General features: G+C 38.3%; 1 protein-coding gene across 12 annotated transcripts in view; it reads right to left on the bottom strand.

Moving 5' to 3' along the window:
* Positions 1–21636, bottom strand: part of PRLR (prolactin receptor) — a 141468-nt gene that overhangs the window by 14995 nt on the left and 104837 nt on the right. For 10 of the 12 annotated variants that reach the window (XM_079329847.1, XM_079329854.1, XM_079329851.1 and 7 more), the window contains 2 exons: positions 1277–1390; positions 179–311 (listed from right to left, as the gene is read on the bottom strand). In XM_079329847.1, coding sequence (XP_079185973.1) covers positions 179–311; positions 1277–1346 — 203 coding nt within the window. In that variant the 5' untranslated portion in view covers positions 1347–1390. Of the gene's footprint in view, positions 1–178; positions 312–1276; positions 1391–13284; positions 13410–16294; positions 16423–21636 lie in introns of those variants that run through there. The other 2 variants (XM_079329850.1, XM_079329848.1) reach the window with 2 other exon arrangements.

Here is a 21636-nt window from a genome sequence, read left to right as displayed (position 1 = left end):
TGTCAGTGGTGAAGTTTTCTTCCAACAAGGGAAGCCATGGATCTTATGCAGCCCTTGTTGTCTATCTGAGGTCAAAATGGAATCATAAAAACAACTTTACAAATTAATGTTGTCATTCTCTTAGTCTGTCATAACCACCACTAGATCACCTACAGAGTACATGTGCACCACTTGTTACCTGTCCTTGCTGTAGAACAGGGTGTAATTGTTAGGAAGTCCTCCATCTGAGCCAGGCTTCCACCAACAGGAAAAGGTTTCCTTTTCTAGAGAACGGCATCTTATTATCTTAGGTTTTCCAGGGTATGTTTGACCTAGGTAAGTACAAAACCACAACTAGTTAAATTAGAAGTGGGCAATGCTTTTGGATGCTGTTGTTGAATGAGAAGTCAACCAAGCAATCCTTTTTTGAAAAACTGGACTGAATTGGGCAAATAACTGTCTGGGAAAAGGATCAGTATTCTCAGAAAAGTCAATACATTTTACCTCAAACTTCTAAAATAGTTAGTAGAATGATTTTAATTTTTAGGATAAACATTTGTTTTTTACCTAAACTCAAAATGGTATATTTACCTCCAAATTAAACTATGAAGATGGGAAATAAATATATGACCTTTAGGGTTCATTCCCATAATCATTAAAATTTTTTATCTTCAGATAATTTTAAGATTTAATTTCACCTGCAAAAGAACTAAAATAGCATTCTTTGTGCATATTTGGGGTAAATTACAGGTCAGACAATTATAAAAAGAAGGAAATCAAGGGGCTAGATGGAATTTTTTGGGTACTGGCAACCTGAATGTATTCATTATTTATTCAAATATTCTCTATCAAGCCAAATACATTTAAAAATATGTCTTGTTAAGACTATTCTCATTAACTTAAAACAAGAACACAGACCATACATTTACGTTCATTTTAAAGCAACAAGCATGTGACCTTTTAACTTAAGCTTATCTCTATTTCATTAAAATTCTGCATAATTATCTCTAATTATGTAACTATTCATATGCTAACTCCCAAGAATGTGACAGGCATAAAGTGAATATAGGGGTGGAGTAAGTGCCTTTCAGTATTGCCACCAAACAATCCTTAAATTAACAGCATAGAAAGAAAAGACAATCCAGCCATTTTCAAAATTACCATACCGAACTTCAGAAGGAAGTAATTTAAATAGGTACATGTTCCAGTGGTGGCCAGGATAGATTGGGTAAAGCCTCAGACTTTCCTAGAGAAAGTGTCTTAAGGAAAAAAATGTTTCAGGAGGTGTTGTACCTACCAGTCAGACCTACTGTAGTCAGAGCCAGCTGCAAAATGATTTGAGCTGATGAAATGAATCTCTGTTTCATGATGCCTGTCTCTCCTCGGGAGGAAGTATCAGATCAAGGGCTCACTGCAAAACACGCCATCATGCAACAGTCAGGAACAATGCTCAGCATGCAGTGCCTATCGCTTGACTTGATCAAAGTCCTTTTTGAATTGCAGATAATTGGTTCTTGTTCTCTCTCAAAAAGGTGAGGCAACAACAACAGTTCCACTTTGGAAGCCGAAAACCTGAATCTCAGAGAAGCAGGTAGGTCTTTCCAGAGCTCTTTGAATGGTTAGCAGTGCTAGGGTTACAATTTCCTAGCATTAGCAAATCTTGTGTATTTCTTTAGCATATTGACATACTGGGTTCTTATCTTAGACTTCTAACTTCTAGATTAACTATTTAACCTAAGAAACCAGACTTTTAATAACAAAAATATACTTCTACCCCTACTGATCCAAAGAAGAGGTCAATGTACTTGAACTCTGAAAGTCCTGGGAACAGAAGGTAAATACAAGAGGCCCAACATTTAATTAGAAGTTTATGATTTTTGATCCAATCTCAAAACTTCTCAATATTTGGGACTGTCAATGTTGAATTCAGGATCACTTGAGCTGAAGAATGCTACTCTTTCAGTGCATTCAACCAATTGTATTTGCAGAATTTGATTTTCTAGTAAATCTCAGCTGAAATACAGACACGTTAGTGGTCACCAGCTGGGACCAAGACCCGGCCCCTGCAGTGGGCTCACACCACTAGATGTCCTCAGAATTCAGGTTACAACTCTGGGCTCTGGAGTCCCTGTTGCTGCTAAATCTGTTTAGCCTGAAGAAAAGACATAACGACTTAAAGCCAACCTGCTTCTCCCACCAGTATGCTCCATGCTTGGAGATGACAGCAGTCAGCTATTGGAGTCTCTGCAGCCAACCTCACTCTTCGAAACTTAAGAACAATTTACTATTTAAGTAGGGAGCTCCTTATCTCAGCTTTCCACTCCTACCCCTAGCACATTCACAGGTACTTGTTTGCTTGCAACTCATTCCATATAGCACAGCATGGGAACAAGTGTGTCCTTGGTGAGGAAAAATCCTTCATGGTTTATCAGATGACTCAATTTTCAGTATGCAATTCATTTTCCACATCAAGAAACTATAATACATCATCACACAAACGTTTTTCAATTGCAAAGCCAAGTGAAGTATCAGTTAATGCAACTGAGTCTAAAACATGTTTACTTTGGACAATGTGGAAGAGAACAACAGTTGGCTACATTCCCATGTGCCACTTCCGAATATCCAGGCACGTTTCAGGAGTGTGACTGAGCTACAGGCTGGAAAATTGCATCTGGGTTAGTTTTAAACTCACTCAGAGCATTTTGTGCATACAAAATGTGAAGTGAGAACAACTTAAATATAAATTCCACTTTGGTGTAAACACATGCAGTCTTTATTATTGTAAACAATGACAGGCACAAGCACCAGTGTTTGACTTCAGAAATTAGACAAAAACTTATATAATGAGGCTATATAATGAGCAACACAGATGACTGTCCTCATAAAAGACACATTTTTCTCAGGTGAAATAACGAAACTACAAACAGTACCTGCTTCATATATATATGATAGTATTTCCAATATTTTATTACTTCTAAAGATAGTTGGAATATTTGCAAAACACTGTACTTTCAAGATAAGATTCATATGGATAAAGAACTAATACCATGACTATTTTTTCTTTTTTCTATGTGAAGAATTGATAGAAAGAGAAACTGATTACATTGACTGAAAGAATGAAATATTTTAATACAACAAAAGAGAGGCATCATCAAGAAGGGTCTTTATTAGAGCACTCTTCAGGGAAAATTAGGTGATTTTGTAAACTAAAGACATAATAGCAAGCAGAAGAAATTAATGCATTTAAACAAAAGTGTTTTTCCTCTGGTGCTTTTGAAAATGAGATGACTGTGAACCACTTCTGTAATGTGACTGTGCAAATGAACAAGAGTGATCCAGGGAAGGAATATGGACCTACTAGTGCCACAGACTAAACTCTGTCTATGGTTCTGGTAACCTACACTGGGGAAAGGAAAAAACAAACAGATTTTAGAACACAGCTACAAACATGACACAGAGACTGCCTCATGATGGTGATTTAAAGAATTGTCTCCATGCAAGTGTGGTTGTCATCTGCAAACATAGGAGATAAACATGAAAAGAGGGCAAAATAAGAATGAAAAAGAGGTGTAAAATAAGAATGTTTCCACAGTTGCTTGCTGTTCAGGATTTGTGACTCAAATAGAGCTTAAAAGTCTTGTGGAGACATGTCTATTTTTTTTTAAAGACTTGCTTAATAAAAAGGCAATACTCCTTTTGTCATAACAGTACCTAAAGTGCATCTTCCCTATCTATGACATGAAAATGTTTACATAAAAGGGTAATTAGCATTATTGAAGATGCTATGAAATAATGTCTTTTAGTACTGAATGCATCCTTTTATAAGGGATACAGTGGACATTGATTTGCCACAATGTCATCCAAAACCATGAGCTGAGTAACTCATAATTAAAAGATCATATGCCTGCTTTTGAAAATCTTGATTTAATTCCAACCAAGTTATTGCATTCTGACATTCTATGTGAATTTTTCCCTTTTAACACAGCTGTTAGATAGTATTCAACAGCTGCACATCACATGCCAGAATACAGTGCTTCTTGATGGAAGTGGAAACTATTACTGGTGTTTCAGAATGCACAGTTAGATATTCCTGTAATATAATTCTGCCCTGGAATTAATAATATAATGAAACTGTTGGTTTGAAAACTGTGCTGGCATGCTACTAGATGAAGATGAAAGTTAAACACCATTACTTAAATCAGGTGCTGTGAAGCAGAGTTGGGTGAAATATGTCCTTGTTCTAATTGACTTTTAGTTCCTGCATTCTTTTCTTTCTTTCTTTCTTTCTTGGCTCTGCTGATGGATAAATTTCTTCAGATTGACAGAGAAGTCTTTGCTCAGTTCTGCACAGATGGAAAAATTGTCTATCTGCAATGTTTTCAGGCTTGCAGGAACAGGAACAACTGTGTATCAGCCACTGGCAATGACACTATGTGCAACACAAGTTTTGATTCTGTGGCTTAAGAAATCAAAAGCCAAAAGTACTTTACCAATCTCTACCGAAAAATTTTGACATTTCCATTAGTCATGATCATAAACAATGTTCATCTTTCAGGCCTGGGGAAAGGCATTTTAAGGAGCTCTGAAAACACTGTCGGTCATTACCATTTGAAAGGCTGAACTACAGCTGTATGAAACCAAATACAAAAAAGGAACTCAATAAAGCAAGAATGTGACAGTCTGTTAGACCATCCAGAACACTCAGCTGTACTGTGGACATGGCTGGAGTCTGCACTCCCACACAGAGATGACAAATGCCAACAGGGATGCATGTTCCCAGCCATGGCCTGAGCATCTTGGCCAGATGTGTCTCTGACTGACAGTGATGGTTGGGATTATACTGCAAATTAAAAGCTGTAGATGTGTAGTGCAACCAGAGCTCTGCTTTTCCTCTCTGAATGAGCCCTAATTGGATGTCTCTGAATCCCTCAGGCATGCAGTACTGCCTTCATGGTGATGTCCAGGCTCCAGAGAAGATAAGGAATACATCTATGATTGGAATTTCTTGTGATTGATTGCAGCTGGCAGCTTCAAGCATGTAGGTTCTGTGGTGCTCCTTCTGAGAAAACCTAGTATCTGCTGCTGACCATGAACCTAGATATTCAGTTAATTTATTGGGACTATGGACACATGTTTCTGTGTTGCATAAAATGGGAGCAGTGGCAAGGACTTTTAGATTTCATCTGAAAAGCCTACAGAGGGGCTTATAATACATTTTTCTAAAGTTTGCCTCCTAAGTCACCTCATAACAGCCCTTGGGCTGTTCTTCCTTTGATTAGCAGTCAAGATGTGATGATGAACTAAACAAATTCCCTCACCCATAGAGATATCTTCCTCAGTCTGAAAGACTTGAGTCAATTTTGAAAAAGGAAAATCACAAACTCCCAGACTCTTGAAAATAGCTTAGACCCTTACATCTCCATCATAGTATTTATGCTCTTAATTCGTATTGATTTTATGGAACTAAGCCTGAAATTTTCTTAAGAACTCTCACTACCTAAACTGAAAAAAAAAAAAAAAAATAAAAGCCAAGAGAAGAAGAAATTACCATTATCCCTACTTTACAGAGAGGGAACCAAGGTAAAGAATTCCCAAAAGATTCATAGTACAAGTGTAACAAAAGCTAAAACCTGATCATTTCCTACCATTTTTCTTTTCTTCTCTAAATAGCACCTCTACTGCCTTTGTTTTCCCACAAAAACAAAGCTAATGCTTTAGCTAACAGTAGTAATCTTTCTCTACCAGTCTTACATCTCCTGAATATTCCATTTTCTTCCCTGGTGGTTTGTATGTCTAGCTGTAATTTCAGGATTTATTTTTACAACAATCTCTTACAGAAAAGAAAATCATAAGATCTAAAGAGTAAAATTTTAGAGACTGAAAGCTAGAATTTACATTAGAACTTGAAATACTATGTAGATTCATCTCTACCAACTGCCAAGCCCAACTCCACAAACACTTCTTGTAGTAATTTGAAGTATTTTTTATATATAGCATAGTCATACCGTATGAAATAGAATTTTCTAACTAGGGGATTCATGTAAGCTTTTCATTCCTCTCTTTCATGACTGTCAGATTACTCGACAAGTTAAAGAACAAAAAATCCAAGGATAATATATTACTGAAAGTATCATTGCTTTATTCCTAAAGCTTAAAGAGAAGAAAGGTCACCCTTTGTATTACCTGTTGTAGATACTGACATTCTAAGTAAATACACTTAAACATCAAGAGTGATACAGCCAGTGGTAAAATACTATGCATGCTTTCATTTATCTATTTCAAACAAAATTTTGTAGCAACGAGCTTCTGGTGCAGATCAAATTTACCTGTAGACTGTGCTAGGCTACTTGATTAAAGGCTAACCAACATCTGCACACGATGGGATAAAAACTGAAAGGGCTGGGGGAGGAACACTAGCAGTTTCCTCAGTGAAAACTGGGTGCAGGGAACGAGCTGAACCTGACTGCCAAAGCACACTCAGACCACTGTCCACATGTGTAGCCCACCAAACAAATCCCCTTCCCCACTGAGTCCTCGACTGAAGGAGGCAGAACACTCATTAAGGGATGCAGTGGAAGAAAGGTTTTGGGAAGAAAAGGAAAGGTTCAAAGTGGACGGGGGAGAAACAAGAATGGGAAATAAGGGGAATAAACTGGTGGCTTGTTAGACTGAAATGTGTGCCTGAACGCTACCCTGAGTCTACCTTGTAATCTCATTAAACCCTATTTCCATCTCCTGTCTGGGTGGACTGTTCTGAGTGGTACCTTTGGAGGCTGTGAACTCTCAATTGGATTAGTCAGTGAAGAAAGAGTCAGATTGCAAACCTCCAGGTTCAAATGCAGATTCCACACAGCTGAGGAGAGCAAGAGAATCTGGGGCCAGCTGCTGGGTCAGCTAAACATCTAAAAGTAGCAACTGAAGCACTCAATTTCTTCATTGCAAATGCACACACATATATGTAGATGCACGTGTTAGGGCATTGTGGATGTGCATGGCACCGTGCAGGTTTTGTGCCCATTGGGAGCAGGTGCTCAGCTTTGGTACAAGCAGAACCTGAGGCTAGAGACTGAGAGCAGCCTCACATCTATGGGCCTGACTGATTGAGCTGACTCTAGCACACTGAAATGTAGTGTTTTACCAAAAAACCCACTTTGTTTAACTACCACAGTTCCCACACCTGCTCTCTGCCATCCACTCCAAATACAATATTCTGTGAAGAAAGAATTTAGATGGGCAACTTATCTGCCTGAGTAATAAAAGCTACTTATACATTCAGTAATTAACTTTGAAAACACTAACTTCATCACTGTTTTTCTAACAAAATCAGTCCATAAATAATTGGAAACAAAATAGATTATTTTCTAATTAAAAGTAAGAAAAGTCTGTATCTCCCAGAGACCAGGTGGGAAGATATATAACTCAGTTACCAGGGTATTCTTTTGTTTGGCTCCATTTCAGTAAAGCTAATGAGAGTAATAAAAATACCATGAAGTTATTTGGCAGCTAGACATTATGCCATTAGAGAGGAACAGATTTAACTGAGGGCGATAAATGGCGGGTTTAATGTGCATATTTAAAAATGTATCAATAATGTGCAGCCAAATATGGCGGAAATAATGTTTGCAGTTACTCAACTATGGCATAAGGTGAAACGTAGTTTAAAGATAGATCTCAGTAAATGGTTCCTGCTTTAGAGGGGACAGAAATCTGTTTGAGAGTGTGCATGCTGGGAACACTGACTCAAGATAAGCTAAATAGAACTTTCTACTACTTAGTACTACATCAGAACATACAATTCTATCCTTCCACCAAATTTTATTCTGCTTTCATTATTTTCTTTGTCAGGAAGTGATATTATGAACTAGAGGCATGTGCTTACATAATGTGACTGACAAAAAATGTGTTTGTTACTGAAGTTGAAACAGTGCCATAAGCACTGGCTCCATCATATTGCTGATTGGAAAGAATCACAATAGAGCAAACCTTAACTTCTGCTGTGACCAGACCAATGACTCTCATCCAAGCATTTCTACATCAAACAATCACTATTCAAACCATGTTTGTAGTGATAGTCTTGAGAACAAAGACAGAATCCTGCTGTCTTAGGTACTGTACAAAGAAGAGCTCCTCCTCTTAAGAACTGAAAATATAAGTGGCCAATTAATAATAAAGTGCCGATAAAAGGGTTCTAAAAAGCAGGTCAAGTTTGCATATTTTTGGGTTGAGATTGTTTTATTGGTAAAAAGTTTTCAAAATATCCCATAAACTGGAAACTGCCTATGAAGGGTCAGTTTTATTTAATTTCAAATTTATTTCATTTCAAAATTCATTTCAGAATGTCACAAATATTTTTTTAACCAAGTCAATAAATGAAAATTTTCAAAATTCCAAAATTATCAAGTATCACCAAATAACAGAAAGCATTTTATTTTGCACTTTTCCAGTAGAGTATTTTCTGAAATCTAATCAAATATTTGTAGGTTTTCTTATTTTCCAATAAAATTATGTTATGATGAAAAATTTCTGATACATTTTAATTATACACAGAATTTCAATGAGTAATGAAATGGTATGAAAATCTTGTTAGTTTGATATTTCTGGGGGAAGATGCTGGTGTAGAGGTGAGGAGGTTTATTGCAGAGAGACAAAAATTATGAATACTTCAGAGAAAGCAAAAGAACAGGATTTTTAATGTAGTGAAGGGAACACAGTTATGGACATAAGTGTGAGAGATTAGTGGGAATAAGACAATGAGGAATGACAAATAAGTGGGAAAGAGGAAATAATCTATTGGGACCAGGCAGCAGAAGGTCAGATGAAGCTGCAATTTTGAAAGTATTCCATGATCCCGTATGAGCATCCAACAGCCCTTTCTTGGTGAACTCAGGCTGTGGGTTGGATGGAGAAGCATCTCCTGCATCCTACTACCTGCAAGCATCAGTGGGGCAATGCTGAAAAAAGCTGTGACCATGGCTCTATTTATCCCTCCTAGTGGGACAGCCCATTTTGGCTGGGTTATAGTCTGGAGTCTGTCTTCAAAGTTTTATGACTGTCGTAAGACTGAAAGAAAGAACCTGGCTGCAGGGGAGTGAATTTTCTTCTTCAATCACAAATGTGCTTAGTAATTAACAGTACTAATAGTAGGAGCAGAAAACAACAATTGTTTTCGGTTTTAGTGTTCTCTTTTCCAGGAGGTCCTCAGTAAGAGGTTGTAAAAAACACTGTTTCTTTGTGTTTTTCTGAGACATATTCTATACTTACATTCGAGTTGTTTAAGTGACTGTAGAATTATTCTGTGAAAGAACACAGTTACCAAAAATTACTACTACAATCAAACTGATAAAACCACTCTATGTCCTATTATTTGTGATCATGAACATTTCTCAAACATTCTCTAAGCTTCAAACTTTTTGGTAAAAGAGCTTTGCAGTTGCATGCTAAGGGCCACCATTGATGCCATGTACAGGTGAGTGGCACATTGGTTAGCAAAAGGAATGAAAGAATGTTTCCCTGGTAAATCTAAACCAAATTATTTGAGAGAAATTGCTGACAATAATGGGCACACAACAATAGTAAACCTTCAGCCTTCAGCTGAACTTAAAATAATTATCTTTTGTCACTCTTGAAGCATTATACTTTTAATACTGAAATATGTGGATATACAGAGAGGTATCTTTATCATGCCTGGATCTAATCTTGGTGCCATTTTATGGATTTACTTGGGTACCTAACGTCTGAGTAGACTTGTGTCTAACACACTTTATAAATAGCTTATTCTCTACAGGAGTTTAGGTAGGTGGCATCTATCGCTAATGTCAGTAAAAAATACACAATATCCTCATGAGGAGAGTCTTTATATAGAAATGTTCAAGCTACTGTGAACTCTCCTACATGCTAAACCAGTAAAAACTAGTAATAGTATCAACACAGCTCTGTCACAACCTGTTAAATCCTACATAGATTGTCATCTCCCAAGGGAAAATAAAAAAAAAAGTTTAGCAGTGGAAGAACACTGTCATTCCTAAAAGCTGCAATATGCATTCTGAGGGAATTGGATTCAGCCTTTGATCATGAGTACAAATTTCCCTTATGATTTCTCCACAATGAATATATAAACTGAGTGAAGTACAGCACTAACCTGCTCTACTCCCCGTCTTCAACTCAGGTTGCTAAACTTTGGAGATTCTCAGCTATGGTGCACTGTGGCTTAGACTTTTTTCTTTGTTTTGAAGTACAAGGAAATGACCCTGAGGCTGCAGACTGTGAGATTTTAATGCACTTGTTTACAGAATAACGACTAACACTGCAATCTCTGAGGTTAAAGGTAAATTCATTAGTGAATTCATTCATTAACCCATTCATTCATTAACTCATTACTAGCTCAGCTCCTTAGGAACTGCAATGACACCACTATCTCCTACTGACAAATGGTAATATTTGGATTTCTAACCATAAATTAGCATGTGTCAAGAATCTATTTAAAGAAATTAATTTTGCTAAGAAAGAGGAAGCTTCATGGTGCAGCAAAAGCAAAACAGTTTCACAAATAGATCAACTAACTATAGGATGTTGGGTTTCAGACTATGGATAGTGTTTAGTTTTAGACCAAAAAATGCTTCTCTCTTCCCTCTGCTGTATCAAAAAATGTGCCCAACCAGATTAACATGAATGTAGCAGCTTGCCCAGCTCCTCTTTGGAATTTGCACACTTGGTTAAATAATGAAGAAATAACTACTTTACCATTTGGACAAGAAAATATTTCAAGGATTAAAAAATATATTCTACGCTAGGCCAAAATCTATTTTCTTCAGTATACTTCTGCTATTTGGTGAAAAAAGAATAAAATGAAGAAATTTTGGCTACAGCATGTATCAATGCATCAAGTTACACTTGGTTTTTTTTCCAGCAAATATTCTTGGTTCAAATATCTTTGTATATATATTTAGCTTCAGCAGCTGTGAAATTTCTTATTTGCACAAAGTCTCAGACTGGACCTACGGTGTGTACAGTAATTACCAAGTTTTATAGGCCTTATTACACAGTGTAATGGCTTAACCTTGGAACATGGAGTCAATGCTGGCATCCTCTGTCTTTGAAATGGCATGTTTCTTCAAGATCATAAATCCACATTCATCCTAGGGGCCAAAGGGGAAGGTGGGAAGGGGGTATTGGAGTGATCCTTTCAGAGCTAATTACAAGCAAAACCATCTGATTTTTACCTGAAAGAAACTGAAACCAATACTAAAAAGTTTCAATAACAGCAGGTAGACAAAGATTAACTTTTTTTATGCCCAAGCATCTGAAATGTCAGGCTGCATATTTTAATCCTACAAAGGCTATCTCATAAAGTCATAATGTTCCCCCCCCCAAATCTGAATAAGTCTGAAATAGCAATGACATTTATTTTAGAAATATTTCATATCTACAAGGAATCAAAGAAAAGATGTAAGCATCAGAAAAATTCATGCTTGCCCTCTGCAGTGTGGACTTAATGGTACATTGCAGCAAACCAGGAAATTTTAGTAAGTACTGAAATAATTTTAAGTATGGTAATTTAGATCACTAGAAATCAATTATCAGCCTCTATAATTACTATCAACCCATTTTGTTTCGTATCCCAACACAATCAACTTTCATTTTTAGGTTTTTTGTAGACACCCAGTTATCCAATCACATTTCAAATGGTAAAAACATTAATTTTGTGTGTAATCCACTATTTTTCTTCCACAATCCCTGGAATAAAAACCTTATGCTGACATTTATGAAATGGCAGGAGGAAAAATGCTGCAACTGTGGGTATTACTTTAGGTAATAACAACAAGGCTTTTAAATTCTTGCTTGCATAAAGGCTGACCTTCTCTGTTGATATAATAGTAATTTCTACTGAAACTTGGATCCACCCTTTAATTCATTATTGTTATCTGGATCTTTTCAAGTTACTTTTTCAGTGATGCCTTTATATTCATATGTCTGAATCTGCTTGGCATCCTGCCCTAAACTATATAAAATTTGAAGGGAAAAATCACTGAAGAGTAACACAGTCATGTTTTAAATTCCTCTTTTCATATAACCTTTGGTTTTCCCAATTGACAGTATGTTAAATATATGATCTGACACTGTTAAAATCCTGGCACAAGACTTTCAAGATTTTTTTTTTTTTTTTTTTTTTAACTGGGCATGGTAGAAACCTTGAGCCAAAACCATTCTGGTTTCTATTTTCCTTAAGATCTGCTTTTACTTGAAATCTGAGCTTCCTACACATGGTCACACTTCTGACAAGGCTGTCAATAAACCAGTCTTGGGTGAAGAACCCCAGCACACAGAACAAAACAGATGTGAAGCAGCTCAGGAAAGATCTCTGAGATCATCAAGTCCAACCTGTGACTGATTTCCACCTTGTTAACCAGCCCATGTCCAGTCATTTCTTGAGCAAATTCAGCACCTTCCTGAGCAGCCTGTTCCTTCCCATGAAGGAATTCTTCCTGATGTCCATGCTTGACCTCCACTGGCACAACTTGGGACAATTTCACCTTGTCCTGTCACTTGTCCTGCCTGGGAGAAGAGGCTGTCCCCCACCTGGCTACCCTCACCTTTCAGGGAGCTGTGGAGAGTGATAAGGCCTCCCTTGAGCTTCCTCCAGAATAAACACTCACACACACTCTCCACAGGATTTACTCTCTAAACCCTTCACTGACTTGGTTGCTCTTCTCTGGACTTGAGCTCACAGAAAATACTAAGGCCCTAAGAACCAGCCACAAAAGGGCATAGCAGAGGCAATTTTCCTTGTGTCCTACAGAGTTTTGTCCCTCAGGTGCAGCTGAGAGCGAGTGGGGAACTCAGTTTGCAGAGCTGCTGTCGGAATGAAGAACAGGTTTTGAGGTTACCTCAAGATGGTCTTTCAAGACACAAATGGCAATAGAACCTTAAGAGGACAAATCTGTAGCAGACAGTATGGATGGGTGATTGAGGCATTTTGAAATCTTTCGATGTAAACATACATTTCAAAAATAAGTAGACCAAGTAAGACATGGAATTCCACTAGGTTGGAATTCCATTTTTCTGGTTTTTAAACTCAGCTTTCCTAAAGCTCATTCTTACTTCACTTTCAGAGTGAAGTAAACATTTAAACATTTGTGTAGCTATGTTCTATATTGTATGTTGATTGGTACAAAAATTAGTAACTCTTCAACAATACAGATCAATTATTCTTCAAAGAAAAATGCTGCTGAGTAAAAAACACAGTATTTCCAGTTCAACAGCTACCTCTCTGGTGATCTTAAACTGCTTCAGAAGCCTACAGCCTACCTCAATTCTCTATTCTGGACCACAGTGTGAATTCCTCTGGATGCACAGACACCCAAAATCATGCAGATTGAGAGTCAGCCACAGGCGTACAGATCTGAACACTCAGGACTAACCCCACATACAGATATGTTGCTGCCCTCCGAGGAAGTTGAAAGTGCAGTCAGAATGATACATTACCCTATCCAGATAAGAGCTGGAAACTTTGGAAGGTTAAATAAACACAGCAACATTTAGCCACTGCTCACAGCCCACTTAGTCTTTGATATGAAAAAGAAATCAAGGTGACAGTGCTTTCAACAGGGATTTCTCTAACATTCTTCCTCCACAGTGAAAAGGGACAGTGGTTCTGCAAGTTGTTGATGCACCCTGCATTTCAAAATGTGCTCCACTATTTCAGTTTCCCACTCTTATTGATCGGCTCTTTCATCACATAAACAAAATTAATTCTTTGAAAGGAGAAACAGGTGCTTGAAAACACTGACATATGCAGAGATGCAGATGAAAGGAAAAGGTCACTCACTCTTCTAGGTCTCAAAACATGTAACATGAGCAAGAGTCCTTACATTTTTAACCTGTGTATACTTAAAAGAGTTTCACAATTATGTTTATACGACAGTATAGACAAACAGAAAATCTCCAAGTCAACAAGTACACAAAACCAGCCACACTGCTCTACAAAGTGCTTTACTCTTCAGGAATCTGAAGGCTTAGGAGCAAGTTCTCAGTGTCTGTTTTGCTATGGAATTAAATTCAATAGTATACACTTTAACATGAAATCAGTTTTATGTGACTGAATTAATGCATTTTTGCCACTTAGTGCATTAAATATATACAATCAATTCTTTACTAGAATTCTTTTTACTAGAATCCCTTTACAAGGGATGGGAAATAATTTGTTCTTTTGGTACCATGACAAGGCAAATACTACAGATTATGGGGTAAAGGCATTGAATGTAGATGTAAACCACCAGCAGAATGCACTGCTCCACCAATAGTATCAGTAACTATGTTAAAAACCAGTGCAGATATACAGACAGCAAATGTTAAAATGAGATGCAATTCTCCAAGTTGTCTGCAAGTGAAATTGGTAGGAACCTTCATTGGTTCAAAATCTTTGAAACTCAAAGTCTCAGTTTAGATATGTACTACTGGTGCTGCTGCTGTATAAGACCTAGCATTACTTGTAGTTTCCAGCATGGAAGTTCAAGTTTTGGAACACAAAACTCCACATAAAAGGAGGGAAAATAATTGAGAGCAGATCATGGTGGACACCAAGTCTTCCTGATACAATCCTAGAGTTTGAGACAACAGAAGTGAGTATCAGAAAGCACATGTATATTCTGCTGATGAAAAGGGAGAATTAGAACTCAGTTCCAGGGTTTTACTTCCAACAGCTGAGTCTCTGATATCTTGCTCATCTGCAAAATGGATGGGTATCTCACTGAGATGTGTGTCTTTTTAACTACACTTATAGCTACCAAGCTGATTGTGATTAATGTTTCCAAGATACTTTGAGGACTTTAGATCAAAGGATTGAAGATTATTCATTAGATGAGCCATTGGTAGTAGTGATTTTGTTGTAAATAACTAAAAAAAAATCCAAGTGGCAGAAATTGTGGCAAAGATTTCAAGAAATCACAGAATGGATGAAGTTAGAAGAGCTTTGGAGAATGTGTAGTCCCCTGCTCAAAGCAGGGTCAGCTAGAGCAGTTTGCTGAGCTGACCAGTTCATGTCAATCATGTCCAGATGAGTTTTGAATATCTCCAAGGACAGAAATTCCACAACCTCTCTGGACAGACCTTGCCACTCTTTGATTGCCCTCACAGTAGATGAGCTTTTTCTTATGTTTATGTGCATTTTCTTGTACTACTGTTCTTGCTGTTTCTTGTCCTTTCCCTGGATGCCACATGAAAGTCTGGCTTTATCTACTTCACTTCCCCATTTACCCATTGATGAAGCTCCCCTGAAAGTTCTGTTTTCCTGGTAGAATGATTCCATCTCTTAATTATCTTAGACATCTTTTTCTGGACTTATTGTGGTATGCCTGTGGTTTTTTTTCCACTAGGGAACTCCAGATAGAACTTCAGGTGCTTTAGCCTGAGGCTGTCTAACCCTTCAGGACAACACTTGAAAAATAAAGCTAAAATACAACTAATTCCATTGAGTGAGAAATATACAACTAATTCCCATGGAGAGATAATGAGACCAGCTCTGAGAAGAACTTTGCTTTAGAATTCTGCAATGCTCATTTTCCACCGGTGTATATGTATAAGAACTGGCATGGAGGATCAGAAAATTCTGGTTCTAATCCTTAATCTCCTATTTTATTTTATATGATCTTTTTCCATTAGTCAAAACTGGATTTCTTTTTTAGGGGAAATCTGCTCATAACAAAGGCATCAGCGAATGGCTGAATTCCTTTATAAACCACTTTATTTTTGACTTTACAGCCAAACCATTAAATAAGTCATATAAAGTCTCAACCTGGGAACAAACTGTCATTCTTCAGAAAGTTCATCTGCTTGGCTAACTGCATGGAAAATAAAAGCTTTGTCATTTCTTGGTATTTTTTTCTCCCTCCATTAGCATTCAGGTTGGTAACCCCTAACGAGAGCTACAGGCTTAGCATTTCTATTTGAGTGCAATTTTCACTGATTGCAATGAAACTATATCCCAGAATGTCTTAATGATAACCATTTTATACAAATTCTAGATTGACAGCACACATCTTAATTCTGAGGAACATGAGTCTTTGTCCTTTATAGCATCTATAAAATATGCAGGTCTATTTTTCCTACAGCTTAAGTTACACAATTAGGTTTGACACTAAAACCCAGTAAAGCCCCCTATGTTCAAAGAGTACTAGGCTACATCTGGGTGGAACACCCAGCTGTGGTGGGCTGGCCTGGGCTGGATGCCAGGAGCCCACCAAAGCTGCTTAGTGGATCAGGGGAGAGAAAACACAAGGAAAGGCTCCTGGGTCCAGTAAGTCAGAAACAGATTGCTCACCAATTACTGCCAGAGGCGAAATAGACTTGACTTAGGGAAACAAGTTGAATATATTACCAATCAATTCAGAGTCAGATAAGGAGAAATAAAAGTAGAGTTTAAAGCATTTTACCCCAGTCCCTCCCTTCTATCCAGATTCAGCTTCACTCTCAATTTCTCTACTTCCTCTCCCCCTCCACCCCCAATCAGGGAAGGCAGATGGGGAGGAGGTTGTGGTCAGTTCATCACACAGGACAATCTCCTCACATTCTTCCCCTTCTCCCATGGGGTCTCTCCCATAGGAGACAGTCCTCCACAAACTTCTACTCAACATTGCTATTTTCCATGGGCTGCAGTCTTTCTGCTAACTGCTTCAGCACAGGTCTCCTCCATGGGGTGCAGTCCCTCAGGAGCAGCTGCTCCACTGTGGGTCCCCAGTGGGGTCACAAGTCCTGCCAGCAATCCTGCTCCAGGCTGGGTTGCTCTCTCCACAGCCCACAGGTCCTGCCAGGAGCCTCCAGCACGGGCTTCCCCTGGGATCACAGGCTCCTTTGGGCACCCACCTGCTCTGTGTGGCTCCTCCAGGGGCTGCAGGTGGATCTGCTCCCCCAGAGCTCCCTGGGCTGTGGGGGCACAGCTCCTCACCAGGGGCTGCACCAGGGGCTGCAGGGGAATCTGCTCTGGCAGCTGGAGCAGCTCCTGCCCCTCCTCCTCCACTGACCCAGTCTGCAGAGCTGCTCTGCTCACACATTCTCACTCCTCTCTCCCTTCTGTGAGTGTGCAGCAGTTTTCATCCCAGAAGTGCTGCCACTGCCACTGGTGGTCTCAGCCTTGGCCAGTGGTGAATCCATTTTGGATCTGTCCAGCATTAGCTCTGTTGGATGTGGGAGAAGCTTCTGCCAGCTTCTCACAGAAGCCAGCTCTGTCATCCCCTGCTACGAAACCCTTCTCACACAAAACCAATACACTAACTAAAGACATTGTGAATTGAGGAAATGGGTTCTCTGCCAGCTCTGCCATGGCAGCACAGAGGAAGAAAATACTCATACTGGTTGTTGTAATGATTAATGTACCATCCCTCTTCTTAAGCCAGGAGATGAAGTTTGAATCACAGACAGCTGGTATGAAACAAAATTATTTTCAAATAACTCCATTTTACACAGTGGTGTTGACCTTTGTTGATGGTGTCAGGGTATGATGAGTGGCTTGGGACATTGCTTATCCTTACACCCTCAGCTGCACTGAATACTTCTTGGCCACTGATAACACTTTGTGCCCTTGAATAGAGTAAGTCTGTAATTTTGTGAGAACAAAAGCTCTTTTAGTAACAGTTTTGCAATACTGACTCAACAGAAGTTAAGCTCTGAAATGCGTCAATAACACCTGATTAAAGCTGAGACCAGTCTAGAAGAAAAAAAAACCCCCATGTTTTTCCATGCAGTGGAACTAAAAAAGCCTGATTTTCTAAGAAGTTCTTTTATCTTATTTCACTTTAACACTAGCTTCCTTCTTCCTGATATCCTCTATTATACTTCACTGGCCAAGAGACTGAAAGGTTATGGCTGGGCTGGAGATAAACTTATGTCAATGGGTGTCATCTACACAAGTTGGCTTGAATGGCCAGCACACATATATTGACAGTCTAACAATCTTTTGCCAAAAGGACCCCCATGTTAAGTAAATTTGGCACAATCTTCCTTTCACATCAGCAGAAATACTAATTGGGATCTCTGGATGACTAATGGGCCTCTGCTCCATTTGACAATTTTTAGAAAAAAATATATTTATATTAGCTTTGGGAACTTTATATACTTTTATAAATGATTTATACTGGACAACAGTATAATAAAATGTTTGAAGGAATGAGGCCTATAGATTGTGTGATCAGTTAACTTCCTTAGTAAACCAATAGCAGTTTCATGATTCAAATATTCAGGAATAGTTTAATTTTATTTTTCTGGTAAGTCTGCAACAGTGTTTCTGTTCACTCTGATAATGCAGTTCTCTTTTTATGTGTTGCCATCTGAGCAAAGAGGGCACAGGCTTTCAAAAAATATGTGGACTACAAATTATTGTCTCACATGGGTAATAATGGACTTGCTTGGTCATTTGCCTAGAAACCAGGAGGTATAAGTTAAATTATCATCTCATTCTAGTAAAATCAGTCCCAAATATCTAATTGGTTTGGCATGCAATACTCTAGACCAGAATTGTTCTGTAGTCCTCTTTTTTTTTCCATTATGGCTGAGAATGCAAGAGTTAAAGGGACAAAAAAAAGTATATCAAGGACAGACTCTAACTACAGGTTCATCTTTAAGGTACTTAGATGGGAAGGAACAAGGTTTGCTTGATCCTTGATCAAATCTTCTCTTTATTTTAGTGGCAGCTTAATGTAAAATACACAAAGAGATCTGAAGAAAGGAAACAAAATACTTAAGAATAATAAAGCAAAAAAATGTGCAAGATAGCCTGGATCTGAATTCAAATGTGACAAATTATTTGCTGCTTAATTGGCAAGGTGGTTGAGACTGCTACAGAAGTTAAGGAAGAACATGAAAAACAGAGAGATTTGTGTGACTGATTAGGAACTGTCTTTGAGCCTTGTCTAGCTTGCTCTGCTGGTGACAAACTCACAAAGAAATGTCAAAGAGACAGGCCAGGAGTTTTGTTTGGACAAAAGTCAGAAGGAAAGTTGTAGATTCGTTTGGCAATTACTACAAAGAAGACAGATGGAGCTGTCTATTCAGATGAGTAAGATGTGGTGGGAGAATGAAAGAGGATCAAGCAAGGACTTTTGAAGAGCAAGAGAGAGGACATGTAGTAGAATTGTGGAAGACAAAGGTGAAAAGAAAACTGTCTCCTATTGTGTGTATCTGTGCATGTGAGCATGTAGAAGGGAGTGGAGGCTGAGAATTAAAAGACTGGTTTAGGGGGAAAAGGATCAAATTAGTTACCTCTGCATTTTTTTTTGTTTTTTGAGAGAAATCAAATACTTGGCAATTAATTGATACTTCATAAGCTGCATATTAAACATTGAAAGTTTGCATATAAGGACTTGTGGTGTTGCCATCCTGAAATTAGCCAACTATTTCTGTTTGTCAAATTAGACTTGCAGAAGCATGTATTTGTTTAACTTTCTTTTCAAAAGAAATGTCCTAAAAACATGTTCCAAAAATGTTCTTGAAGAGCAATCAATATTGTTTGTCTGAACACAGGTAGGAAAGCCAAAAAAGCTAGGTGACCTTAACTCTAGACTTACAACAGCTGTTTAATGTGGAATGTGGAAAACCAAGTACATGTTTGTTTAGAACTCCATGAAGTCCTGTGAACATTTGCAGCTTAAATGTTTGAGTAAACAAACCTACAAGGTTAAGAAGCGTGACATCCATATGTTCTCCTGCGTGTGCTGAATTACACTAAGTTAGATATGACAGGTAAATCTCATTGCCAAGACTGAAAAGATCAGCTAAGTACAAGAAGTACTTCTTACTGAGAGCCCTGCTAATGAAGGATTAGAAAAACAGAGGTGACCGTGTGGGACATGCACACAGGATTCATTTAATTTGGGAAACGCTGAACACAGAAAAAGACTGTGCCTGTGTGGAAGCATATTGTAAAAAAATGCACTAAAAATCAAAAACAAAAACAACAGAAAGACCCAGCAGTGTCACCTAAATTTCGTGGGACCTATTAAGGTTTAGCAGAACAGCACAAACCCACAGAACTAAAGAATAATTAATGCTGGAGGATCTCTAATCCATCCTTTGCTGAAGGCGCTTACACACGAGACCAGAACATGTTGCTCTGGGTTTATCCACTAACAGCATGAAAATCTCAAAGGATGGGTACTGCACAACATCTCTGAGGCAGCATGTTCCACTGCCTGACTGTCCTTAAGGTGAATAAGCAGCACCTGATGCTCAGTGAGAACCCCTCTTATTTCAACATTTGCCTGTTGTCCTCCTAGCATGCAGAGCCTGCCCTCGTCCTCCAGTCACTTTCCTGCAGGTACTGGAATGCTGCCACCAAAATGGAGGCCTGTATTTTTCCTTTCTGTTTATAGCTCTACTATCCTATTGTCACTGTCTGGTTGCAATCCAAATCCTTTACTTTCTTGGAGCACTTTTCTGAATTTTAGGCTGCCTTTCTGATGAAATAATTGTGTATTAATTCTGTGATGTTCGTTGCCCTTTCTCTGTATTGGAAGCAAATGAAAAGTGTGAAATGAAAAGCACAGTTCCTTCATCACATTTGACAAAGTGTGAACAATCTAGGAATAAAGGAAAAAAGCTTTTAACCTACATGAAAAAGGGCATGCAAACACCAACTTTATATGAATGTCTATATTTCTATGAAAGGAAACAAAATTTAAATAGATCATGAAAATTAATTCTAATGAGCTACAGCAGTTTCTTCAAAACAGTCTTAACTTGAAAAGATAATTTTGTTTCATTTTTCTGGAATAAGTTTTATTAAATTAAAAAAAAATCATCAGCTTCCATAGAACTGCCAGCTATGACAGCAAAACAACCTAAAACCCCACCAAAACCCCATCAAGAACAGTTATGTGTGTGACAATTACCAAGCCATATATTGACACTGAATTATTTGCCACGTTACACTGTGTGTTCTGACTTCCCTCTGTCCATATTGTCTGTGTATGGATGCAGTTACAAATTCACTTCATTGCAAATAAACTAGGTGGTCTCAGTAGGGAGGATAAACAATACCAGGGGTTCAGGAAAGACTGTGAGCCAGCCTGTGGGCTCTTACACACTCAGGACAAATGGCTGATAATGAAACAGCCTTTAAATCTGGAATTTTATTATAGGCTGAAGAAAGGATTACACTTTTTTACTGGTATAATACTATTAGCTTCCCTAGCCAGTTTGGGATGAACATTCCAAAAACTGCACAAGAACAAGAAGCAAAAAAAACCACAGCAACCCACTGCTAAAACAAAACCTATTCAAACTTTGTGTGCAGAAGAAATAGCTCAAGAACATTGTGTTCTTGGGGGAAAAGTAATTCCAAAATCTACAAGGCTAGAAAGAGCTTGGCCTGATGCAGCTGCCTCTGGTTACAGATGAAAAAGATTAGCATAGGTGGCCATGTGTTTTTCTCTGTCATTTTCATTAGAGCTGCATGTTCCCAGCTGCAGTGTGTTGCTCTGAATGTCACTGTCTGCTGTTAGAGGCACCACAAGGCCTCCTGGCCTGTCAGAAAAAGGCTGTTTGCCTGTTCAATAACACCACTGACAACAACTGTTAATGTTTACAGCTATTGAAATGAATGCAGTTATTTCAGCAGCAAATTATCAGTTCATTGTTCTTAGCCCCTAAGGCTGGAGATACCTCCCCAAG

This window comes from Erithacus rubecula (assembly GCF_903797595.1).
Source record: "Erithacus rubecula genome assembly, chromosome: Z".
NCBI lineage: Eukaryota > Metazoa > Chordata > Aves > Passeriformes > Muscicapidae > Erithacus > Erithacus rubecula.
The sequence above is the reverse complement of the archived record's forward strand: the minus strand, read 5'-3'. Positions and strand labels throughout refer to the sequence as shown.